The sequence below is a fragment of the Odontesthes bonariensis genome, chromosome 12, assembly GCF_027942865.1.
Source record: "Odontesthes bonariensis isolate fOdoBon6 chromosome 12, fOdoBon6.hap1, whole genome shotgun sequence".
In the NCBI taxonomy this organism is placed as follows: domain Eukaryota; kingdom Metazoa; phylum Chordata; class Actinopteri; order Atheriniformes; family Atherinopsidae; genus Odontesthes; species Odontesthes bonariensis.
Window position 1 is genome coordinate 15836019 of NC_134517.1, and position 9663 is coordinate 15845681.

The 9663-nt window shown below is 41.6% G+C and overlaps 1 protein-coding gene across 10 annotated transcripts in view; it reads left to right on the forward strand.

The window, feature by feature from the left end:
* lmo7a (LIM domain 7a) overlaps positions 1-9144 on the forward strand; it is a 52557-nt gene extending 43413 nt beyond the window's left edge. For 5 of the 10 annotated variants that reach the window (XM_075479247.1, XM_075479253.1, XM_075479250.1 and 2 more), the window contains 11 exons: positions 358-383; positions 1777-1884; positions 2658-2744; positions 3059-3510; positions 3714-3770; positions 5533-5588; positions 6282-6465; positions 6701-7027; positions 7739-7847; positions 8290-8392; positions 8475-9144. In XM_075479247.1, coding sequence (XP_075335362.1) covers positions 358-383; positions 1777-1884; positions 2658-2744; positions 3059-3510; positions 3714-3770; positions 5533-5588; positions 6282-6465; positions 6701-7027; positions 7739-7847; positions 8290-8392; positions 8475-8497 — 1532 coding nt within the window. In that variant the 3' untranslated portion in view covers positions 8498-9144. Of the gene's footprint in view, positions 1-357; positions 384-1776; positions 1885-2657; positions 2745-3058; positions 3511-3713; positions 3771-5532; positions 5589-5690; positions 5876-6281; positions 6466-6700; positions 7028-7738; positions 7848-8289; positions 8393-8474 lie in introns of those variants that run through there. The other 5 variants (XM_075479251.1, XM_075479256.1, XM_075479252.1 and 2 more) reach the window with 5 other exon arrangements.
* Positions 9145-9663: the final 519 nt, after the last annotated feature.

Consider the following 9663-nt stretch of genomic DNA (forward strand, 5'->3'; position numbering starts at 1 on the left):
TTTCAGCTTGTTTGATCCTGTTGTCCTCACAATCAGTTTTATTGATTTTCCCATTCAGGAGTATTTGGATGACGTCCAGTGTAAATGTCATCCAGTTTGAGATCTGAAATTGAGATAATCAATAAGTTTTGCTGGGTGAAATCTGACCTTTGTTACACTGCTTGTTGAAAACGTGAATTTCTGTCATGAAATGAACATGAATTGATTTGCAAATCAAGTTGAATCTTCAATAAGCCTGTCGGCTTTGTGTCAGCAGACTTATTAAAAATAAGATGATGGTCAAATGCCTCGGGGTTGCTATATGCCTGTGCTTGTCACAACTGTTGCTGAAATAACTGAAAGTTCTTTCTTTCCCAGGAGGATCAGAGTCTGTCATGCCACATGTGAGTACATGGGAGGATTTTTTTTTTCCCTCCCATTTTCCTTTTATCTAATGTTGTATGTGTTTCTATACCATGAAAACAGCCGTGGAATTAGATACTGTTATAACAAAGCCCAAACCAACTATTAAGAGCTCAGAAGTTCAGAACATCTCCTTTTTTCCCCCAGTCTTTACTGTAACATAAGCTGTGTTGGGTCCAGAGGATAACCCTGAAGAGTACAAAGGCACATTTTAATATGTTCAATCTCTAAAGGAAAAGCAAGGTCAGCAGAAACGATGACAAGTATGTCGGTTCTCTAGCAGTAGGAATAAAGAAAGGCTTGAAAGTTAATGCAAGCAATTCCAACTTCTGTAGCTCTCTTTTTTTATTTCTGGTTAATTCGTTAGGTAATGTCTGGAGGTTGGAGGTTCTGTCCACCACCGGTTTTGTCAAAACAATGGTTTTCAAAATCTGACAGACGGTTAAGCCCTCTCTTCAGATAAAGTTGTGGGAAAAAAATACATTACGCCAACTCAACCTTCTCACTTAGTTATGGAATTAAGAACCATTATGTTCTTAATTCCATTTGCGCTTGCAAGAGAACAGTCAAATTCTTCCAGAAGTCCTCCAATCAATACAAACACATCAGTAATTTGTTCAAACCCTTAAAAAACGACTTAAATTAAGTCCTCATTAGAAGGATGGATGGGAGCTTGAACTACTTGGTCAGGGATTAGTAAAAGGTTACGGTTAGTGATCAAAAATTTTTTATTACAATGACCATCCTTCTTATAGATGTCTGCTTCAACATATGAGCCATGACCCATTTTTGGAGAGGAGGGCGGTCTCGAGCCCTTCATCCACATCACAGACATCAAACATATGTTATTCTTTTGATGATGATTAATATTTCCTCACCATTCCTTGAGACCCCTCTGGGGAACCCCGCCTCACACTTTGAAAGTCTCTGGTATTGATTGATAGTTTTGTGTGTCATAAAAGTCGGGGCCACCTCTATGAATTTGTTGCATCGACTTTCAAAGCTTAATTTGCTGCTTTTGTTGAGGGAAAGCTGGATGTTAACCGATGTCTTAATCCACTGGGTTGGACTGCTTTGTGCTTTTAATTGAACATAAAAATCTATTCAGTAATATAAGGATAGAGGATGTAGTATAATTTGGTCGTCTGGGACAAATTTTCTCATTTTGGTTTATGTAGATGGGCACTGATAAGAGTAACAGAATTACAATTTCAAGCGTGTGGTTACTGCCAGGTAGTAGGAAGGATTATGTGTCAAACTTTCAGCTGAACTTTAAACTTGTTTCCAGAAGCAAGTAGAGGGGTTGGCGGACAAAAAGCTATCAACGGCATGTGTTTGTAGGACTCGGCCTGTAAGTGTCGTCTCTGTCTTCAGATACCCGTTCCTGCAATCACTCCATCTGCCAGCCGCTGGTCTTGGGACCCAGAAGAAGAGCGCAAAAGACAAGAAAAATGGCAGAAAGAACAAGAGCGCCTCCTACAGGTTTGTTCATACGCTCTCATCAGTTTATGAATTGAAACTACGAGTAATCCGGTCCACAACACAACTTTACAACACTTCCCAACTTTGTAACGTCACATGATCGCTGCAAAATTTAAACTTGAGAGTACTGATATTAGCTGACATTTTTCCCAATATATGAATGGACCTCTAATCATTTATAAATGCACACAGACAGGAAAAAAACTGAATAATACATCATGAAGAATTTTGAGAGGAGTTACAAAGAACTGACAAGGACTAATAAGGCGGCAAAGTCTTCAATGGGCTTCGCTCTTAATGCTCTCCAAACACGGACACCTCTGAAGTGATCTGTTGAATATCCAACTGAAATGCAGAAAAATCTGTCAAAACATTTTTCTGAGGGCTTGTTTTCTGGATACAGACCAAAGGTGCTGATGTAGCTGAGAGAGGACTTTTTCACTCCTCCAGTCTTTTTTTTTTTTTTTTTCCTGTTGAATAAACAGGGGTAGACTTCTCACCCTGGCAAGTTTCCATGGTTTTTCAGAATGGTTGCGTAACATCTTCTATCGACGAACCTATTATCCATTTCCTTCTGCTGTGAGATACAATGTTTACAGTATACCGTACTAACCGAAGCCTCAAAGAGATCTGTGTGGGGTTTTTTTTGTTTTTGTTTTTTTATGTATGAATTGTGTGTCTGTCTTTTGTTTTGTTTTTTGGTCTAAAAAGAAAAATGTTAGGTGAGACAGTGCATTAAATCAGATGGCTTTCGACCTCTCCTACTTTCTCAGGAGAAATATAAGCGGGATCAAGAAAAGCTGCAGGAGGAGTGGCTCAAGGCTCAGGAAGACATTGCCACAAGTGTGAGCGGACAAGAGGTAACAAACATTTTCATTTGTGTAGATTATGGCCTAATGCCTGAAATATCCCCTGGGAGGTGATAAAGGGTGGCAGCACGTTGTGATTCACAGCACTAATTTGTCTTAATGTATCTAAAGAGCTTCGATGGTCAGAATTGCTACGGTTATGCAGCAATTAGGTATGTGGCCACACAATCTTCTGACTTTTAAAAAGCAGGGCCTGCACCTAACATATTGAAATAAAAAAAACTCCCCTTCAATTAGAATTTCAAAACACTTTCTTGGTCCGTGTGTAAATATTTCCTCTTTTCTGTTCTCCTTCTCTGTTGAAGCCTGGACGTCTCGAGCTAAACAGCCACAAAGTCGGCCCACACTCCCTTGTCTCCCCTGTCCACCAGCCCACACCTCCTCTATGGGAAGAGGAAGAGAGAAAGAGGAAGGCAGAGCAGGAGCGCCAAAGGCAGGAGGAGCAGAGGAGGATGAGGGAAGAGGAGGAGCGAGAGCTGCAGCGCCTCCAGGAGGAGAGAAAGAGGAAGGCAGAGGAGGAGCGCCAAAGACAGGAGGAGCAGAGGAGGATGAGGGCAGAGGAGGAGCGAGAGCTGCAGCGTCTCCAGGAGGAGAGAAAGAGGAAAGAGATGCAGGAGGAGGAGGAGAGGAAGATGAGGGAGGAAGAGGAGCAGAGATGGCAAATGAGACGAGAGGAGGAGAGGGAGGAGGAGAGGAGGCAACAGGCGGCTGCGGAGCAGATGCGCAGACAGAAAGCCTTGGAGCAGCAGCAGCAGTGGTCAGTAGAGCCACTGCTCGTCCTGCTCCGTCTTTAATACTTTACACACATCTCCCCGTGTCTTCCCCTCATGCTGATGATAACACATTTGACCTGCTTTATTGTTTCTGCTTTAACATAAGTGCAACTAATGTTTTCATCTGTGCTTTATCCTCCTGCTGTAACCATCATCACACCTCTGCTCACACTACCCTTTACTAAAGGGATGGTGGCTTCCATGGCTTTGCTAATGTCCAGCATCCACTGTCCTTTACAGACAGGTCAGTACAGGAGACAAAGTGAACGCGTCGGTCTAACTGCATTTCCTGCCAGATTTCTCTCTGTCGGCTTATAACATGACTTGCTCTTGCATCACATACTTTCATTGCCATATATTAGCCCCATAATCTACTAACATCAGTACTTAACAATAAATATAGTTTTTTGTTCCAGAATAATGAGTTGAATGATTAGTATTTCAAGATCTCCTTTTTAGTCTTAAGTTAATTATAGCATAGAGTTTAGTAACATTTCACAATGAAATTGTTAGCCGATACATGGAGATATTATATGTATTATATTATTATTAAATAGATTTTCGAATATGTTAATAAATAACTAACTCCTCCTTTGGGCACCCATGTGGTGATAGATGTGTAAAAAGATTTGAATTGGATTTAAAAAGGATGAAAAAGGGGCAACTATAGAGAGGAAAAGTACTGTAACAATAAAAAGAAAAAGGAAAAATGGATGAGAAAGAGCTTTCCAGGGAGAGGGTGTCTTTTAATAATAATAATAATAATGACTTGGTTTTATATAGCGCCTTTCAAGTAACCCAAGGTCGCTTTACAAAAAGGAGATGGGGCTAGGGAATAGAGGAAAGAAGAGGGGAGGGGGTAGAAATGGGGATGGGGCCAAGGTGATTAAGGACCATAGGCCTCAGTGATATAAAGATCTTTCCCTAAGTTGTGCGTGACAAGTTTAAACTCAGTCTTGCAAAGATTGAAACACATTTTAACAAGATCGAGAAATACAGCTGCCTTCTCTGGGCCTGAGCTTCTTTCGGGTGTTCTGAGGTGCAGCGAAACAGTTGTCCTCTGGACTCGTTAACCAAAAGTTTCCAGTTCTTCTTGCAAATTAAAATAAATTGTTCATTCTCTCTATGCCATCCAGCCGGAAAAGTTACAGACACTCGGCACGGGCAACTTGCATACGAGGGAATTTGCTGTTAATGCTTGAATGCATGCAGGTTTTGAAGCGACATGAAGCCCGGCCTCTTTCTCAGGGACGATATCGCTCATTTCGGCAAGAAAATACCAGCCCACATTCTGCACATATGGCAACGGTTTTGTGGTAAAGGAGAGGAGGTGAACAGCCTGCAGTCCAGGCCTGTCGCCCAATGAAAAGATTTGAAACTGAAAAAATAAGACAAAGGCTCGAAAACTGTTGATCAGCTTAGATTCCATGTCCAAGCAGAAATGGGGAAACTTTTCACTTTCAAAACTACACTAACTGGTCTTCTGGGTTCCCAAACACTTGTCCCTGCACCTGTTCCAACTTTGTTGAATGATAAGTTTTAACATATACTCTGTCCATAGAATTTAAACGATTTACAAACATTACGTTTTTTTGTATAATTGCACTATAGTGTCCTAGCAGCTACTCGCATCTCTGTATACAGTTCATGACTGAAGTCGTGCAAGTTTCATTTTCACTTCAGTTTTTCCATGTTTCCAGTTTTTAATTCTCATTCTCTGTACGTGGAGTTTCCTGAATTGCACCAAATGGTATAATTGGCTCGCAAACACATCGTTTTCTCCCATTATTGTAGATCCATAGTTTATATTTCTATGACGATGTTTAAACCCTGAACACGCGTGCCAGTACAGAATGAATTTAAGACGTCTTTCGTTTATATCATATGTGTGCCGGCATTGACCACATTTTTTTGACCACACAAAACAATGTGTAATTGTCCTGTGGCTGTTTCTAATGACTTTAAGGATTTAGTTTGATTAAGCTCCTGGTCTTTTGGTTTTACAGGACAAAATCGAAATCATCTCCCCAGCTCGATGAAGAGGACAAACCTCAGAAGAGAGGTCAGTTTTCCCGAGTAGTTCCAGCTGGTTGTCTTTAAATGACTCTGTGTAGGCATTTTGTTTTGCGGGTACTCCATGTATGTGAACTGCATCCTGCTGTAGGTGCACATGTGTATTCGAAGGACGAGGCTCAGTGGCAGCTGGAAGAGCAGTTGAGACTTGCGCGTGACAGAAAGATTCAGAGGGCTGCGTCGGAGCTGCAGCCGAAGCAGAGAAACCGCGTCAGTGCCATGAGAAACTGGGAGCCAGAGATAGGTGGGCTTCGCCCGTGAAGCGCCGCCTCTCTGTTTTGATCTCGATCCCTCTCAGCCTGCTCCCATTATGCTCAACTGATTAGTTTGAGATACTCCACTAAATCAAAACTATCACTTGTTTGATTTTCAGCTGGCCAACCAAATGGAAAATCAGTCAGTCGGCTAACCAGATAATGACATGCAGCTCAACAATTAGTTCAATTATTACAGAGTGATTTCTATTAGATCTCTCTTGCCTCCATGATTTCATTTTGATTCGTCTTGCGCAGCCAGACTGGGGAAACGGAACATCCTCATCCTGATCTTACTCTCTCCTAGGAATTATTTACTCCCCCACCCATCAGCAGCCGTGATCAGTTTTGTTTATTTATTTTTTTCATTACTTCCACAAAACTTTTCATTTTACCAAGTTTTGTTTCTCTCCCCTCCCTGGGTGCAGTGACAGGAAGTGGGTTTGCTGAGAAGAGGGGTCAGCAGTCCTCATCAGAGGCTGAGCAGGAGCGGCAGCGGATCCTGAACGAGATGAAGAAAAAGACTCCGCTGCTGAGGGACGGCAGCTGGATCCGTCAGAGCTCCACCAGCGACGCCCCTCACATGGAAAGCGATGCGCCAACTATGCGCAGGTAAAGACATCCCTCTTCACTTGTTTCATGGTGTTGGTTGGCTTTTTTACAATTACTAACATCCTGTTAGGCTGCTCAAAAGCTTAAATCCTTCAATAGCCTGGCTATCACACTGATGCGGCTCTGGTAAATTTTATTGGATCGTTCATAAATATTGGAAAACAGTTGGTAGCCAGATTGTTTTATATCCTCGACTAACCTGCTAACGTGGGTGTGGCGTGGGTTGGCTTTGCAGAGGTGAATCACTTGACCACTTGGAAACCTCCTACAACTCTCGGCGCTCATCGTGGGCATCCAGAGGTGGCTCTTTTGTCCAAAACTACTCTCGGCCCCAATCCGGCCTCCCTGCCAACAGCTCCTTTTACATTGGCGGGTCTGGGGCCCAGCGGCCCATCTCCTGCACTCTGCCGTCTTCGTATTCCATGGGTTCCCTCCGAGGCGGGGCAGGAACCCACTCATCTCCTTGGTCCCAGCAGTCGCCTTCACCCTCTCACTTGTCTCCGTCACCCACAACCTCTCCAGAACCCACATTTGACGCAGGTCCCGCTCAGCAGAGGAGCAGGTAAAGTTACCAGTGCTGCTTTGCTTAAGGCTTCCAACACGCTGCCTCTAACCATGTATTGGTATATACTGGGTTGCAAAACGTGAAGCTTTTACACTATATCTTAAGATGGGGAGTGGTTGCAAGGGTATCTTGAGTCTTTCTCTCTTTATACTCGTCGGTATGTTGGTAATGTGCTGTTGCATTTAATGTTGTATTTGTGACATTCTCCATTCCAGGTCCATCAATTCCTAAAAATCATACACATTTTCACATTTTTAACAAGCCCTGTTTGTTTAATTTCACTTCTACTACAAGTATTGTTTTCAGGCCCATTTTCATATTGCCATGTCATTGTAATATATACACTGACATTATTCAAAATTTCTACAAGCTGTTCATTGTGTCTTAATCAAATTATTTACATTTAAAAAATATATATATATTTTTAAAAATCGTTCATAATTGTGAGTATCCTGTTTGACAGGCGTACGTTGTAAATAAGACTAAAGCATTTTTTTTTTATTTTTTTTTTACGTCTTGAGGAGACTCTCCAGCTGAATGAATAGAAACAGCTTGTGTTTGTCACGTGCAAGATCGGAAAAATTGTTCAACCTTAGTGTATACCAGTGTGACCCTGTCTGTTGTGCGTGTGTGTGTGCATGCATTCACACATACGTCAATGTATGTGTGCTTGGCTCTCAAATCACAGCTGTACATTCTGTAATCCAGGTCAGTGAGTGGCAAGAAAATCTGTACGTTCTGTGACAGCCCGCTAGGAAAGGGAGCGGCCATGATCATCGAGTCCCTCGGGCTCTGTTATCATTTGAGCTGTTTTAAGGTGAGAGACGTGCTCCTGTCGTCAGTGGAGTTAATGGGAAGCGCACCTTGGCTGATCCTGCGAGACTAACGCGATCACTCCTAACTTGTTTTCTTGTTCTACTAACATGGGTTGATTACCAAAGTCCTGATTCCTTTTCAGCTGAGCAAAGTAAAATTTCTGTGCCAAAACCTACAAATGGATCTAATCGCTTTGTTTCCCCTTTCACGAATTGTTGATTCTCGTTGTTTTTTTGTTCTTCAGGGAACTTTGGTGTCCTGCATCTGAACTTTGATCTCCTCTGTCAATCTTTGTCTTTGAACTCTTCATTAATTTGTTTCTTTCACACACAATCGGGGCCTTTTGGTTTGTCTGTCCTCATCTCTCCGCTTGTGGTCACTTTAGCGTGGCTTTATCCCGACGCGCGGCTCTTCAACTCTCCCCTTTTTCTAAATTCGCACAGTGTATCGACTGCAAGTCCGACCTTGGAGGATCGGAAGCTGGGGCTGAAGTCAGAATACGAAACAAACAGCTCTACTGTAACTCGTGCTACATGCGATTCAAAGGTAAGCAGTTGATCCAGCTCATCCAGCGAGGGGACATGTCGCTAGTCTTTAAGCTTAATGTTGCTGTTTTGTTGTCTTTTAGCCAGCCACCCAACAGCTATGTGATGTGACCGTGCTCCAGCAGATTGATGAGGAAACTACTTGTGACAACAATCCATAACCTTTAACATAACAATGAAGCCATCGGAAATAACTGGGACACTTTGGTTTGAACACTTGGGAACACTAGGTGACTCCCTGATAAGAATCATATTTGTTTTTACAGTGCGTGATTAAGGGGATAAGATTTAAGAGAAGTTATCTACTTATATGTTTATATTATGATAAATACTACATCTGTAAAATGTAAGGGTTCTGCATGCATCGGAGTTTTAAATGTTTTAGAAAAAAGAAAAAAAACTAGTCGAGCAAGAAATTGTCTGCAATAATCTTTCTTCTGACCTTCACTTAGTCGGATTTTATAGTTATTGGAAGAGAACCCTGCAGGATCATGCTTCTTTTTCCTAAGTCTTGTGGTATTAAACGTATGAAACGGTGTATTCTTATTGTGTCTGTGTGCCTTTGCATTTGTAACAGGGGAAAAGTAATTAAAATTACTAGAATTCTCTATAACATATTTAAGTTAAAAAATAAAAATTAAAAAAAATTAAAAAAGCATGTGCTTGGACAGCACTTTCCATTTTAAGACTATACATCATAAGGAATGGAATTGAGACGGAGAGTAAAATTGTAAATAAATGACTAAATGCTTATCTTTTGTGTTGTTGGTTCGTTTTTTTTTCCCAGCACTGAATGTAGACTGTTCTGTGTAATGATTTTCCAGTATATGATGCAAAGCTTTTCCTGCCTCTGTAATCAGAAATCATAACGCTCATCTTTCTCGATATGTCGCTCCCATTCTCAGTTTCTCTGTAGTGCCACAGTCATAATGAAAGGAATTTCAATGAGCCTGCGTGCTAAGGTTCAGAGGACCTGCCTGCTCTGAGTTCTCCAAAGCCAATTTGTCATGCATATTTTATTCAGTGGGCATGCATTACATTTGATTGCGCTTTGATAGGCTGTTTCCTTAACATATTCTGTTCTTGTAGTCAATCTTTATTGAATATTCATACAACTTAACTAAATAATACTTTATTATATAAGAAGGAACGCACCTGATGTTCACTTACAGCTCTCAGTTGCATTTATACCACAGGGTTAGAAATTGTCCTCATTTCCCCTGTGGAAATAAAGTCAATCCAAGCAGTGTACTCCATGGAAGGTTGGGCCAG